Source organism: Crocodylus siamensis, chromosome 15 (assembly GCF_052110815.1).
Source record: "Crocodylus siamensis isolate JL-2025a chromosome 15, ASM5211081v1, whole genome shotgun sequence".
NCBI classification, from domain to species: Eukaryota; Metazoa; Chordata; order Crocodylia; family Crocodylidae; genus Crocodylus; species Crocodylus siamensis.
In genome coordinates this window covers 35,136,584-35,153,080 of record NC_143409.1, presented here as the reverse complement: position 1 = coordinate 35,153,080, position 16,497 = coordinate 35,136,584, and the positions used below count along the sequence as shown (strand labels likewise).

General features: G+C 44.1%; 1 protein-coding gene across 1 annotated transcript in view; it reads right to left on the bottom strand.

Moving 5' to 3' along the window:
* TRPM1 (transient receptor potential cation channel subfamily M member 1) overlaps window positions 1–16,497 on the bottom strand; it is a 130,764-nt gene that overhangs the window by 6,647 nt on the left and 107,620 nt on the right. The window contains exons 23-25 of the mRNA XM_090028377.1: window positions 13,186–13,330; window positions 10,021–10,223; window positions 8,577–8,709 (exon numbers count right to left, since the gene is read on the bottom strand). Coding sequence (XP_089884503.1) covers window positions 8,577–8,709; window positions 10,021–10,223; window positions 13,186–13,330 — 481 coding nt within the window. The remainder of the gene's footprint in view (window positions 1–8,576; window positions 8,710–10,020; window positions 10,224–13,185; window positions 13,331–16,497) is intronic.

Below are 16,497 nucleotides of genomic sequence, written 5' to 3'. Positions count from 1 at the left end.
TGCCCAGCTGGGCAGTGTCTGCCCCTGCCCCACTCCTCCCTCACTGTGGGGGCCTTGATCTGTCCCCCCCATGCCTCTTCCCTCCCACTACATCAGACTTACTAGCTGCGCACATTTCCCCAAGATGCCAGGCTTTGCTTCTCACTGCCTGACTGCACTTCACTGTGTAAAAGTGAATCCATATCATGTACAAAAATAAAGGGTTGCAATTAATTGACCATGCATAACTGAAACTGTGCTAAAAAATACCATGTAAATCAAGGCCTGACTGTACTTCTCAGCATCTGTGTAAGTGAAAGTAAGTGATTTCACTTACACGTGAGCTAGGGTTTGTTTAATGATTGCTGAGCTATACTGGCACTAATCTTCATATGGGCTATGGACTACTGACCATGTAAGTGCAGTGCTGGAAAGTGAGAACTCAGGTATCTGTATCTCGTTCCCCATTATGTAGTAGATATATCGTTTCTACTGCTCACTGTGCAGTTGTTTTAGTTATGCGGGGTCTGAGTTAATTTCAGCAGCCCCCTTTGGTACACCCTTTTCCTAAACGCAATCCTCAGAGCAATGATCAACCATGTACGAGGGAGGTTGGGGATGTGCAAGCCAGTGTGTGCTAGGTGGGTAGTGCCTGTACACATGCAGTGTATGTTTGTGTGCAATATGATTGTGCATTTTTATTCATCACCAAGCCTGCAGCTCCTAGGTTGCCTGGCTAGGTTACCTAAACCTATCACTCTGTATGGATCTTCCCTTTCCTGCATGGAAGGGATGCTCAGTCACTTCTCTTGCACTGTTCTTCTCATAGCAGCCCTATGGAAGCCTCTAAACAAATAAGAATCCACATTTGAAATCATTCTTCCCCAACGATGCTGGGGGAAGCAGGGCATTGTGTCTCAGAGCCTGGAGTCTCAGATGGGGCCAGAGCTGATGTGAAGGCACAGAGATGAGGTGGCAGTTTTGCTTTTACCAGGGGTGTCAAACATGGGCTGCATGCAGCCCATAGAGCCCCACCATCTAGCCCAAAGTGCTGCCCCTGGGTCCGATCAGACCCACACTGGACATGGTACATGCCCTTGGAGCATGGGAGGTCTGTGGGCTGTATTGTTATGCAAATAGCATAAATACCAGCTGGATGTTAGGTAAATAACATGGAAATAGATTTTTTGCCTATTGCTTTTAATCTTATGTATTTTCTTGAGTTTTGTATTGCCTTAAGAAACTCCATTTTGTATTGCTCCGTAGCTTGACATAAGTGCTCGACCTTTTACTTTTTTGTATGCTGAATGGGTGAGAGTGTGTTTGTGGAAAAGGAAAACATCAACTGGTGACTAGCTGAAGAATGCAGACTGATAAAAGACCTAACAAATAGAATCTGCCCCAGAACAGCGAGAGAACAACAGCAATCAACTTTCAAGAAATAACACAGTGATAACCTAGCAAAAGCCCAGAGAACTGGGTGAATTGACAAAGCTATAAAAGATAGGGCGAGACATATCGATTGTGGGTCTTGTTCTGCATGTCATCCTGGAGCACTGGTTTGCCTGATGAGATGGACCAGCAGGAGCCCAGCTCCCACTCATGATCAACTTGGCTGGCCACTAAATTGATCCTAGCACCAGTAAAACTGGTAACGTATACCAGCGCAGAACAGAAATTGGGGGTATGACTCTGTGTGTGTGTGTGTGTGTGTGTGTGTGTGTGTGTGTGTGTGTGTGTGTGTGTGTGTGTGGCATCTTGCCTTATCCTCCCTCATCAGGTCTCACTCATGATTTGATCAATTGGCAATCTGTGTAACAGGATCCAGCCCACATACCTCCTCACCTTACGTCTCCCCCAGTATACCTGATCCAGTGGCTGCTCCAGCCAGTGTGGAACTTACACTGTATGCAGCACAGATCCTGGAGTAGCTGGACCGGAGCATCAGTGTGCAGTCTGGCCAGAGCATCAGTCATACTGCACATTGTGGCTTCCCCGGCTGGAGTATGCCACATAAAGCACCTGCTTTGGATTTGCATTGCACACAGTGCCCACTCCAGGTGATCCAGGACCTCTGCTGCATGTGGTGCTTACAGGTTCCATATGCAGCATGAATCCTGGACTGGCTGGTAGGGCTGTGCGAAGCTTTGGTCCCTGATTTGATTCAGTGGAGACTTGGCCTCATTCAGCAGCTGAATCTGAATTGAATCAGAGGACTCTTTAATTTCTCCGAATAGAATCGGAACCCTCCAAATAGATTCAGAGAGATTCAGAAAGATTTGGAGATTTGGACACAGAGACAGCTTTGAATGTTTTTTCTATGTACCTCTAGGCAGCAGGGGCTCATGAGCACTGCGATGCTAGGGCACATGGAGTATCCCACAGAAGCATGAGGGGCTCCCCAGTGTGCTTGGCAGGAGACCCGGATGTGGACCAGAAGCACTTCCGGTCCACTTCTGGGTCTGCTGGGGAGCACACTGGGCTACCCACCCCTGCACCCCCTAGTTCATTGACTGATATCTCCTGGGTCTGGGGGGGGCACCCAGGGTCCTTCTGTGGTCATTAACTGAGCTGGGGAGTCATGGGGGGACCCCCCAGTACACTCCCCAGCAGACCCTGACCGGAAGTACTTCTGGTCCATGTCTGGGTTTGCCGCTGAGCACGTGGAGCACCCCCCTCCCCGCACTCCTGTGGGACGCTCCATCTGCCCCAACATTGCAGTGATCACTAGCTGTGCCTGCTACCTCAAGGCATGTAGAAAAAACTTTTAAAGCTGTACCTGTGTCTGAATCACTGATTCTCTGAATCAGCATTGACTTTTCAGATTTGGATTTGGCTGAATTGAATCAGGGACAGCGATCCAAATCAACTAATCAAATCATTGTCCCTGGTTTGGGCCGAATCTGAATCCAAATCAAATAGGGTCTGCTTCACCCACCCCTACTGGCTGGAGCAGGCACTGCATGCAGCACAGTCTGGTGGAAGCAGTTGCAGCATGAAGCATAGTTGATGCTTGGTTGAACTATGCTGTATTTGGTGCCTGTTCCAGCTCCTCCAGGTTCCGTACCATACACAGTGCAGGTCCCAGATGTAGCCACTGGATTAGGTAAGTTGAGGGATGGAGTCTGTGGGCTGGATCCAGCCCAGGGACTGGCCCCTTGCTACTCATCTGGCCTGCAGGATGAGTTTGGCACCCCTGGCCTCTACACATCTCCCAAGATCCACATAGTGTAGCCCTGTAAAATTCCTAGTGGGGTTACTTGCAGGATCCTCCCCACAATGGGAAGATGTTTGCAAACAGACCCCCACAAAGTTATCTCTTCTCAAAAAATCTCTTCTCAACTCCCAGACTTCTTCTGTAAGGGTTTTTAGGCCTTTCTCAGCTACTAAATGAAGTCTGGAGCTGTTGAAAGGTACTGGATTGGCAGCCCTGGAGACCACACAAAGCTTAAAAAGAACTTAATATGAGGGCCTTATTACATATTAATTTTAGGCAGCTCTTGGAGCTCTTAACCAAAGGATTGTCTACACATTAACACTTGAAACTTTAAGGACACTTTAGGCAGCTTAAAGTTGCACCACTCCAGAGCAGATTTATCTCTGTTCTGTGTTACTCAGCTCATGTTCCATATGTGTGGCTACACCTCACAGATGAGCTGCTGAAGTTGCAGTCCTTCAGCATCCCAGGATGCAGTGTTCCCTTCCCCACCCTCCTGTTCTGTATGGATAAACTTTCTACTCACCCAAGTCTATTGGCCAGGGAGTGGTTCTGGCACCAAGCCAACTCCCCCTCCCATCCACAGGGGTGTGAACTTCCCATCCCAGGGGTGCAACCCCATGCAAACAGCCTGCAGAGCACAAGCTATTTAGCTAGGTGGCAGGGTACATCTGGATCTGGGAGTAGATCTAGGGTGGCTTGGGAGCAGGTCCCCAGAGAGCTGGGGCTTCCTTCCTAGGGAAGGGGCAGTAGCTCCCCCAAAACCACCTTCCCTCACCGCTTCCAGCTCCCAGCCACCAAGGGAAACATGATCACTACCTCCCACACCCTAATCCCAATTTAGTAAAACATAAGACCGTCTTTAATTTACTTCCTTTTTATTTTTAAATTAATTTTTTAACTTCTTTTTATTTTATTCTTCAGTGGTTGATTTTATTTCACCAGTAATCCCCATTTCCCTTTCACCTTCCATGTCATTACCCACATCCATCCCACTGAATTTCCACCTCCCTGCTTCATATTCCTGCCCTTCAGCCCAGGTTGCACCCATCCTCACCTAGAGCAGAGAGAGAAGGCTGTCCTGGCTCACCAGTCCTTTAGTGGCAAGTCACAGCTGTGCAGGGCCGTGGCGACAGTCAGAGAAGGTTTTTAACCTTAAGGGTCACGTCCACATGTGTGTGGATGTTTGGTTCCCTGGGGAAAAGTGGCAGCGGCACACCTTGCGCTGCGGCTACTTGTCCCCAGGGAACAACCATGCCACTTGCGCTTTGGTGCGTGGCAAGTTGCTGGTGGAATGGGGAGGCTTATCTGGGGTCTGGGGGCCTCCTTGGGCTGCAGCCATAGTGATCCTGTGAGGCAGAATCTGGCCAGCAGCAACACTGTGGCTCTGGGTGGCCCGGCTCTGCTATTCAGCAGTGCATGCTGCCTGAGCATGCGCTGCTCTGTTTTTTCCCGCCGCAGCTTTTTTTGACCCCTGGATATCCAAGGGTCAAAAAACCTGCAGGAAAGAAGGAGCAGTGCATGCTTGGGCAGCGTGCCCTTGCAGCTCAGAGGACACTGGACTGGGCAGGCAGCGCACCCTTGCAGTGCCACATACTACACAACCACGCTCGTATGGATGTGCCCAAGGTATGTGACTGCTTCAAGCTAGTACTAACACTGATCAACATTTGAGCAGCTCAAAATGCAATGTGTAGCAAGGCCCTGTAACTCCATTACATTTGATTACAGTGTTTTTCTCTTAGGAAGTATTTTAAAATTTCACCCAGTGATATCAACACAGCATGCTTTGTGTATATTCAAAATGCTGTAAGGAATACATTGTGAAAAGTTAATTGAATAAAAGCAATGAGTTTCAGTTGCTATGATTTCTAGCATCACCAATAATTTGCTTTTAATGTGTTTGGAGGGCCCTAGGATAATCATGAAAATGATTGTGAATCCTCAACATCTTAATGCCATTTGTTCGTCCAAAAATGGATATTGGAAACATATTATTTGCTATTTGACATTCTGTAGTCTTCTATTTACATTTTTTTCAGTTATCCAGTCATGAGGGAGGAAAAATACCCAGTAACTAATCCCACAGAATAATTAATTTTAAAAAATGTTATATAAAAATGTATCCATAGGTTGAATCTATTCATATATACTGAGAAAGCTCTTATGAATAAATTTGTATAGATTGTTCCCAAACAATATATGAACAAAAAAGGGAACTTTATAACAAGTAATAGTATCTATATCTATCTATGGATAATGTATAATTTAATATGTAATACTAATATATATAAAGGATAATATATCATATAAAGGATTTGCAATTTCTGTTTATTCAAGTTCTTTCTTTGTATTATATTAGATGAAGATGGAATCTTTCTCCACTCCAGTGCTCAAGAGTGAGCTCTGGGAAGAATGTATTATTATTAAATTTATTTCCACATGTGCCAATCACTTCAGCCATTCTTTACTAAGAGGCATTCTATTAATTATATGGGAAGTGTTTTCTAATGACAAGGAGCAAATGTTGACTTAAAAAAGATCAAGGTACGACTAAAAAAAAAAAATCAAGGTAGGATAACAAACAGGTTTGGTTACTGCATAAAAGACAGTATTTTAAGGACACTATAGCAAGGGAACTATTTTAGCTCTTAGTTCAACTGCAGAACAGATTTGCAGAGGGCAGAATTATTATCTAGTCCAATTAAAAATCCATTTTTTCTCCATTTTCCCCTCTTACCTACATTCTGATATAAATTATGGACCAGGAAGCCTGCACATAAAAGCTATGGACCAGGATGTGATATGATCATATACCAGCAAATCAGCTGTGGAAATTAAATTAACATTTCTTTTGCTCTTGCACACAAAAGATGATGGAGCATCTACAGCAAGAAGTCACGAGAAATATGCAGATCTGCTTTGTGCTCATGTATTATAGGTGACCAGTGAGGCTTACTGGCTGGCTCTGCTTTATTTATTGTCACAATAGCCACAGATTTGAAAAACTGCCAGGGCATATGCAGTAGATATTGTGTTCGTGCACACACACAGACACATGCTGTTGTATCCACAGAGCAGATTTCATTTATTCTTCTACTCCCAGACTGCACATAGAATACTGCATTATATTCAGGGTCTCTCTCTATCTGGAAGGAATTCAGAGCAAAATATTTAAGTGGCTTGTTGTATGGATCTATGCAGAAATGCTATAAGAAATGGAATGTCAATCATTAAAGTGTTGCTAACTATTTGTTTGGAATTCAGTTAACTAACACAGCTGTAATATTACAGGTATTTCCTGCAATGTTATGGTCATATTGAATATTTGTACGTGCTAAATATCAATTATAGGTCAGCTAAAAGATGACTAAGGGAATTCGTGATATTCAGCTAAGGGCACAAAAACCATATGAAAAGAATTATTTAGGGTGGTTCTTGAGGTGAGGTATAATTAGGAATTAATGAGATGGGACTGTGCAAAGGAATATTTAAGAAAAGGATTGTGCATCATTTTCATAATAGCAAGTTTTCTCAGAATGCTGAATAGCCATCCAAGGGAAGCAAGGGAAGAATCATTTGACTTATTTACAATGGCCAGTAAACTGGGCAGAGCATTAGAAAACATGATCTAGAAAACAGATCTTCTCTGAGAGGTTTCTTGCTTGGATGACCTAGTAACCGAAACCTATAATAGTGCTGCTATATACACAACATAATGATTAACAACAGGGTTTGGCAACCCTTGGCACGTGGGCCAAGCATGGCATGCGAGGCCATTTTGCTCAGCATGCCATGGCCAGCCCTGGCTGCTGCCAGCAACAGAGCCCGGGCTGCTCCCAGCAGGGCTTTCAGTGTCCCACCTGCCTGCTGGCAGCAGCTACCCAGAGCCAGGGCTGGCTGCAGCTGGGAGGCTCCAAACAGCTGTGCCAGGCTCCAGCATCCGCTCCCTACCAGCGCATGCACCCGTGCCTTGGACTGGGCGGTGGGGGAGGGACCTGAGGCAGCACAGCCCTGGTCTCTCTCCCGCTCCTGGCACGAAGGTGATGGCAGGGTTCTGGAGTCTGGTGCAGCTGTTTGCAGCCAGCCTGGGCTCTGGGCAGCTGCAACAAGCAGTGGGCAGGCTGCAAACAGCTGCGCCAGGCTCCATAGCGCTGGCATCAGTTCCATGCTGGCAGTCACTGCTTGGGCACCTCGGGGTGGGCTGCATTGCCCTGCTGTCTGCCCCAAGGTGTGCACGCAGTCACCACCAGCGTGGAGCTGATGCCAGAACTGATGCCATAGCTGTCTGTATCCTGCCCGCTGCTTGCTGCAGCTGCCTAGAGTCCAGGCTGGCTACAAACAGCTGCGCCGGGCTCAGAAGCCCTGCCATCACCTCTGTGCCGGAAGCGGGGGAGAGACTGGGGCTGTGCTGCCTCAGGCCCCTCCCCCACCACCCGCTCCGATGGGTGGGTGTACATGCTGGTAGGGAGCTGATGCCAGAGCCCAGAGCCTGGCACAGCTGTCTCCCAGCTGCAGTCAGCCCTGGTTCTAGGTAGCTGCTGCCAGCCAGGAGCCCAGGCTGCTCCCAGCAGGCAGCTGGGATGCTGCAAGCCCTGCTGGGAGCAGCCCAAGCTCCAGCACCTACCAAGAGCCATGGTAGCTGCTGGCAGCCACAGAGCCTGGGCTGTGGGGCAGGGACTTTGGGTGGGGGGCAAGGGGCACAAGCAGGGCATCCTGCCATGTACCCCTTGCCCTCATTTTGTTTTTCTGCCATGCCGGCACTCTGGCACCTTCCAAGGTGGCATTGTGGCATTTTTCAGCACTCCGGCCAAAAAACGTTGCCTATCTTGATTTACAAAATGAACTAATCCCAACATCTCAGTGAAGTACATGTAGGCATTATTCCTCCTTTTCAGGTGGAAAGTTCATGTAGGGAGGTCCAATAACTTGCTCATGAAACCACAGCGAATCTGCATCAGAGATGCTATTAGAATTTAGGAGTTCTTGGGCCACACACCCAGTGCATACTTCTCTCTTTCTCATCTTCTCTGTCATCTGACACCACCTTTTCTAGTACATGTGTGCACTCTTTTGGTTGCGCAACACAGAGCAATTTGCTAAAACGGGTAGAGAGAGAGAGACTCAGCTTCACACAGGAATAATACATTAGCGAGACTTATGGGTTAGTCATTCGAAAGAAGAGCAAACAGAGTAGAGATCCCATGAGAAAACCTGCTCTTTTGAGAGACTTGCATGTTTAGACCTTTAAAAATGGTCTGGATTAACATGTCTCCAAGGCCACCGGGTTTTTGTGGCCTGACTCACACCCAGTGTTAATAAAAATAGGGGGGGAAGTGAAAAGGATTTTAGTAAAAAAGATTTTTTTTTAACTGGGTACCTTTCAGATGTAACTCTGATACGTTCATCATTTGATGATTGTTGTTCATCCTCCTTTTCCTGAAAGTATTCCTCGACACACTGCTCTTCAAATTCATACAGCTTCTTCAGCTCTTCATCATTCAGAAACAATTCTGCATAAAAATTGTACAAAAATGCCCATTAATTTCCCCCAAGATTCCTGAGAGTCTGAAGAAATTTCTAGCATTTTTAAAACCAATTTAGAGAAGGGTTTGTTTGGGGTTTCTTTTGGCATGGGGGCGGGGGGAGTTGGAGTGTGTGTACATGTGTGAGGGGAGAGGATTAGGGGGTCGCTGAAGATTTTGTCTCTGTGCCTAACAGCCTACTTTGTGAAATGGTGATCAACACTTAGCTAAAATGACAATGGTTTTGTGGGCAATGTTATGTTATATAATCAATGATTATCTGATTTTTATGATGATCCAGTATAGCACTATATTTTCCCATTGGTCTATGCACAGATTGATTAAAATTAGTGGAACATCTGCACACAGAACAAGGGTGGAATATAGTTTATAGCTTCTGTTGAATAAAATACCCAGGAAGCCTCAACAAAACTGATTTTTCCTTAAGATGAATTTTCTTTTTACTTCTCCATCAAAATGGAATTTACCTCAGTGTTCACATGCAACAGATAATCTGCTGCATCAGTTTGTTCCAATGATATTCTTTGAATAAGGATTTCAAAATGGCATTTATGTAAAAAAAAATAAATCTGATAGAAAAATTAAAGCCCTTGAGAAAGCTTAATCTTTTATAGCACTTGACTCTCTGTATTTTCAGGTGTCACATCTACCATTCTTTTTCATCGAAGCATATCAGGCAGAAATATAATTACCTACAAAATGTGTTTCCCCATGAAGTGCAAAAATCAAGAGATAAAAATACTACACAATTAATGCAAACATCTGTTTGTTTTAATGAAGCTGAATTTTTCTTTTTACTCTTAACATGATAGTTATAATGCTCTATAATTCACAATTATTATCACTTTAATCTTCAAGGCACTTCAGAGATATTAATTAATCCTCAGAGTACTTCTATGAGGGGAGGTTTGATTAAACTTGGAGAAACTGAGGCAAGGATGTTGTACATGACAGTCACAGGTGAAATTAGAAACCATAATCACTGTCTGTCTTTAATTTTTTTAGTCCTTTCTTCCCATTGGGTAGCATCCATTAGAATTTCATAATCTGAATTAAAGGGATAACAACACAATAGAGGTTACCATTTAAAAAAAATGCTAAAGATTTGGAGACTTTTATGAATAAATTTTTTTGCATGTATTGTCCCATACTGCCATCTTCTAATATACTTGATTGCCAAAGTGAATAAAATGAATGGTTATTAGCACCGGAAAAGTGTCTGCCTGGTGTTGAAATGAAAACAAGAATGTTATGTAGAATAGACAGTTTTTTGCATACTCAATCCCCGGTCGCGCTCATCCTGATCCCCTTCCCTTTTCTTCTTACAGCGACAGCAGATGCGCTTGAGGATTATGTAGAGATGGCTGAAGATGATCATTGGTGGAGGGAGGACAGGCCTGTCATGGAATGTCATGATCAGCTGATATCGCTGGAACTTCCAAACTTGGTTGGATATGGATTTCACTTCAAAGAAGGTATTGCTGAAAAAAGGGTTATTATTAGCTGTCTTTATTTCCACTAGGTCCTTCAAATCCTTTGCCGTAACTCAGAATATTTTTAAAGATACAAAAAGAAAAAAAATATTAATTTGGAATAGTTTTCCTAGTGTATTAAAGCTACTTAGCAATCACTGAAAAGAAATGAACTCTGCAAACCATATGCACTACATACCTGGTATTCTGAAGCATGCTTATAAATAAAGTATCTCTAATAACACGCCTCAGTGTTTGAAAATATGAAACCCATGAAAGGTATTCTGTATAAAACCCAGAAGCTACACATGGGGGGAAAGGGGGGGTTAATATGCTGATCAGCTTGACCTAAATAGAAGACTTTCCAAAGCTCTCACAAGATGCCCTAAATTCAAACTTCATTCATACAAACTTCTGGCTTCAGAACTCAATGCATAGCCTTTTAAAGAAAGCTGCTCTTAAAATGAACGTTTTTCATTTTCATCACCAAAGCAAGGCTTGTATTGTAAGAATTGAACTTGGAGGTCAGTGGATTTAGGGGTGTAGAATGGGGACTGCATTAGATACAGAGACTAATAATAGCCTCCCCTATATTATACCAATTAAATGAGAGCAATCATGCTTCTCTTAGTGTTGGATTAACTTTTCAAGTTATTTGGAGTGTCCTCAAATTGCGCCACGTCTCATTATATAAACCCTTCTTTTTCCACATTCTACCCACTTTACTTTTTTCATCTTCTGTGCTTTAAAATATTTACACATGCTTTCATGAAATCACTTAAAACATGACTGCAGAAAAACCCAGAATGTGGAGTCCATGAAGTTTTAGATTTGTCTGGCAGGGAAGAAGGGTGGTTATATTATCACTGAGACTGGTTTGACTTTATTCTGTTGTCTCAACAGCAAGAGTTTTCCAACTGCATACCCTTCTACCTACCATGCTGGGAGGATAGGAGTTAACAAAATGACCTACTTCCTAAATGCTGATTGTTTGGTCTCTTCTACCAGTAATAGCTAGCATTGTGTATAATGTTCCCGCCACCACCCCAGCTATGTGATTGGCATTTGAGTACTTTAAAATTCATGACCTTTTAAGCCACTAAGCAGTCTAACTACATATAGCAAATAAAAGACGGGGTTTGTAAGAAGCACAGTTCTGGGCATGACGCACAAACTAAGTATTTTGCTGGGCATGACACCACCTGCCTAAATCAGCCAGCACTTCAATGCTGTAGAGCTATGGCACATCAACACATAGTGACTAGTGCATTTGTACCTCTGTTAGGATTGGTGCTTTGGGTGTGCCTGTCCAACAAGCCATCATTTCTAATGTTTTATTTCTAAGTTCGGATGCAGCAGTGTGGTCGCATCCGCTCTGGCTGTGTGATACATGCACAGTTTGCTCTCACTGAAGTGTCAGGACATCTAATGCCAGAGCTTTGCACGTGCAACGGGTTCTGAGTTCATTAGCTGCTTGGTGTGGGCTATGGCTGTTTGCATGCAGCTCCAGAACCCAGAGGGTAAGCATCATCAACTGCTCTTTGCTCACCCCCCGGGCTTTGGCACTGTGCAAAAAGAGTGGCTCCATTAAAGCCTGGGCTGAACACGTGGTGAACTCAGAAAGCCGTTGTGCACAGTCAAACGGGAGGCTACAAAACCCCTTTGCTGCAATCCTGGCTCTGCCTGTGCCAGGCACCACCTTTTTCTTCTGATGCATCATGAATTCACAGTGGGCCCCTTGCGTATTTTGCCATGTCCTCATAGCAAGTGATGTGCCTGGGATACAACTGTCCTGTAAATCCATGTATTGCTGCAGCTGCAATGAAGAGTGGCCCAAATGTTGCTTCAAGGCATGAGAAGGTCAATCCCAATGTCCTAGGCTGGCAGAAGATGGGCTCCAAACAGCCTAACATCTAGCAGGGCAGCAAGTAACGAAATATATTTCAATATTTGGAGGTTTCTATTTTTTGAAGCAAATGCCATAAATTGTTTTCTGTTAAGCTGTATTCATTGGGTTGTCAACATGATGTATCCCATTTTCTAAATGGTCAAAGTCTGATTCCTGCATAGCTTAATTGAAGAGGTGGTGCAAATAACATTATGTAAGGATCTGAAGTTAGTCTCAGCACTTTTCTATCTAAAAAACAAAGCATGGAACTACAGAGTCCCAAAGCAGGCCAGTGGATCTGGGAACAGTGAGTGTACACCATGCTCGCAACTTCCCAACATCTTCCTCTGCAAGTCTGCTGAAATATTTGTTAGTGTCCACAGAATGCAGATGGCTTCCTCTGTGACCTCTGTGCTCAGAAGCTCCCCACAAAGTAGAACTTCACCAGTTATTTTGTACTTGAAACATGCAGGAATAACCCTGCTGTTACATGGGCTAAAGCAGGGGTGAGCAAAACGCAGTCTGGGGGCCGGATGCGGCCTGCCAGATCATTCTATCTGGCCTGTGGGGCCCCTAAAAATGTAGAAAATGAATATTAATCTGCCCTGCGCTGCCTGTCATGCAGCCCTCGATGACTTGCCAAAACTCAGTAAATTCTGCCCAAAATAATTGCCTGCTCCTGGGCTAAAGTATTCTACCAAGAGAACATAAGTACACAAAACTATTTTCTTCAGGAGAAGCCCTGATGCATGTATGACACTACCAAAGAAAGCCAACCTGAGCTAATCAAACTCTTTAACACACAGCATTGCTAGTACTGGTGAATCTGCAATAAGTTCTCTTTTATCATGTCTCACCTTGCAGACTGCCCTTCTATCAAAGGTACTGGTCAATCACATTCCCAGAACATTAGACTTTAGGGTACTTGCACAATTATACTAAGAGGATTCATCAACTTCTATCTATTTGCAAAACTATAGTATAATTGGGCCCTGCTGCAAGGCTTTCATAGTCAAAATAATCTTCAGTAACAGGAAAACAAAGAGATAAGTACATGATCATATGGTCATATAATATACTTACTTGAAGACAGCGATCAGTAGATTTACCAGCAGAATGTTTGCTACCAAGAGGTAACAAGCCATGATAGCAGGAGTGAGCCAAGCCCCAGGTATGCAGGGAGGGAGGCGTTTACCATCCTCGTCATAAAGATTATCTCCACAAGGAGCTAAAGAGGAAACAATAAGGACTTAAAATGTATCTGAGAGAGGCAAGCAAGTGTGGAGTGCACTGAATGGAAAATCACTTCTCAGACACTGCAGACCCTTCTCAGCTATGGGCTGGCTGAAATTCTCACTACATTGAATAAATCTTTTCCTCCTTGGGAAATACTCTGTCTCTGAAGTCTACTATGAAAAAGGTCCTGAGCAGGATTTTCAGAAATTACTACTAATTTAGGATGCTGCAGCTTTCTGGTTGCTCAACTAAATGTGTCTAACAGGAGCCCATGACTTGATCCTTCAGTCACTTACTACCTGTTAAAACATTTAACTCAAGGGTGCTAAAATCCTTTCGGAGACACCAGATCTAGCAATACATTTTTACAAGATTTAGTTTGCTGACACAGGCAAAACCAATTTATTTTAAAAGTGTTTCCAAAACTATGTTCAATCTTACTTGAGATAATGTTTGAATGTGATCTGACTGGCCTGAAACACTTACTTAAACCTGGTTTTGGCAAGACTATACGTAGGCTGAATTGAAACCTAATTCTCAGATATGGGCTTGAAAAATTTTCAAGGAGACTTATATCTCAGGCTTGTATTTATCTGGACACAGAAAATCAAATGCATCTTAGCAACACACAGATTGAATGCTATAGTGGCAAACTAATACATGAACAAGAGCAACAACACTGGTTTAGGTGACATTTTATTTATTTGCATCTGTTTTTGAATACGTTGCTCTTTTTTCTCGATGCTTGAAATGGGTTCAGTACAAAAAAAGGACTCATATCCAAATACTAGATTGGCTCTGTGACTAAAATGCCAATATTCACTGAAAAAAATAATATATTTAACTAAAGAAGATAATCAGTTCTCCCCGTAAAGACTTACGATTAATTTCCATGGCATAGACTTCACAGCAATCCAAAAGGAAAGGGGAGGAGAAAGGAGAAAAAGAAAACAACAGAATAATAGAAAGAAAGAAGACAGAAGATTGACAATATAGTGGTTGTTCTGCTGCCAAGAAAAGATAAGCAACTCAGATATCAGAACCATGGAGACATATGCTTAGAAACAATGGCTTTATTAGAGCTACATTATGTACTGCAATTTCCTCTTCACTTTGTCTTCCTCAAATATGACATATGGAAGCAAATTCTTGTCAGTAAAAATAAATCACAAAATGCTGCTGGCAGATGATCATTTAAATACACAATATATTTTAGTCAAATAAACTCAACAAATGGTCACCCACAAACATACAAAGTTATAGCAAAGAAATGAATCTCATAGCAATAATGGAAACAAACTTCCCTTTTTTATGAAGCAGAATCCAGGCATTGACTTTTCTGGCTATTTCTGTCCTTATTATCATTCTTTGTTTGAGACAATCAGTAACTAGGAGTCCTACGTTCGGAGCCCCTCTGGACGTGTGGCTCCGCCCTCCTGCAATGGGCCAACCGCCTGCTTACTCGCCTGCCATGCCTTGTGATTAATAGATGATTGGAATCAGTGGGAGGCTGCCCATTTTTTATGCACCCCTATGACAGGGGGCACTGTCTGCGGCTCCTTTTCCTCCCCTACACCGCAGCCCAAGCCTCACAGATGGTGCTGGTATGATCTAACTTGGGCTGTGTTATTATGTCTCGGCCCTTCGTTTGCTCTCGGGGCTCCTCGCTGCCCCTCCTCACTTTCAGGCTCCTCGCTGCCCCCTAGCTCTGGGGCTCCTTGCTGCCCCCCCCTCACTCTCAGGCTCCTCACTGCCCCCTAGCTCCGGGGCTTCTCGCTGCCCCCTTTAGCTCTGGGCTGGGCCAATGCACCCCCAAAGCTGCGCCCCCTCTGGCGCCAGGAGACCCCACACTATCATGGAGCTCCTATGAGGCCTCCTCCAACCCAGTCCTCCGGTAAAACAGAAAACACAAAATGCAAAGCCCCTGGGCTACAACATAAAAGCTAGACTGTTCTGGTCAAAATACGAATCTCTCCCTACCAGAGAGAGAGAGAGAGAGAGAGAGAGAGTGCGCATCAACACCCAGCAGGAACCAGGGGATGTTCCAACCGTCAGAGTTCTCCCCTTTGTTCTGGCTGAGTTCCTCCTCCCTCGGCTGCCGGAGGGGAACTGCCCTCCTGGCCTTCTGCCTGGGCTTAAGGAGGGCTAAGCTCCACCCCTTCCTGGCTCTAGGTTTCCCTGGTTGCTAGGGCAACCAGCACCTGCGCAGTCCTGGTGACTGGCAGCTGCGCTTCCCCCTTCCCGCCACTAGGGGTCTCTCCCAAGCCATTTCTGCTCTCAGTCTCAGGGCACCTGAGAGCTCTGCGACACTATGCTACAGATGTGTTATTACAGCTTCTAATAGAATTAAAGTCTAACTGGATGATCACTACGGATCTGTGGTTGCCACTCCTCAACTAGTGACGAAAAGTAAAATCATACTGATTAGTGGAACAGGAACACAGGTGACCCTCATTCTGCTAGGTGCTAAGTGATCCTAATTTTATGGTCAAGGGGATCCTCTATCTTAGAGTGAATTTCATCTTTACGGTGAAATCCTTCATACTTCAGGTGAAGTCTTGTCCCCAGTAAAGTCAATGGCAGAAGTCTAACTGAATTAATTTGGCTCAATTTGGTTTGGTTATAACAGAAGTAGGTAAAAAAATGCATTTTTCTGAGTGATTGAGGTGGAAACTCAATACAATAATTCTCCATAAATCATTTACACATAAGGATCTTGACAAAATAGCTTAGACCCAACTTCAGCTATCTACTAGGAGCACAGCAAGGTGAACTGTTAAGGATAGTTGTGTGGTATACTTACAGACATGGGAAGATTACACTGATACTTACTAGGTGGATCTACATGTGCCCCTATGGTGTCATTGTTACTGCATCTTCATTTAGTACTTCCTTTTGGAAGTAACAGTAACAGTAGTAGCCTGTACTGTGCCATGCTGGTGGCGCATGGTTATTTTTAGCCCCTATGTTGCCATAGCAATGCGCTATACCAAGGGAGTGCATCACTACAGCAACGTAGCTGTGGCATCCTGGTTTTTGCCCGCCGGTGCTATGTCACCATAGTGCATTAGTACAGTGATGTAGCATCACGTGCAGATGATGAGAACAGAAGGATTTTTTAGAAAGTAGGAGCCTATTAGCTTTTCTATATGAGAAAAT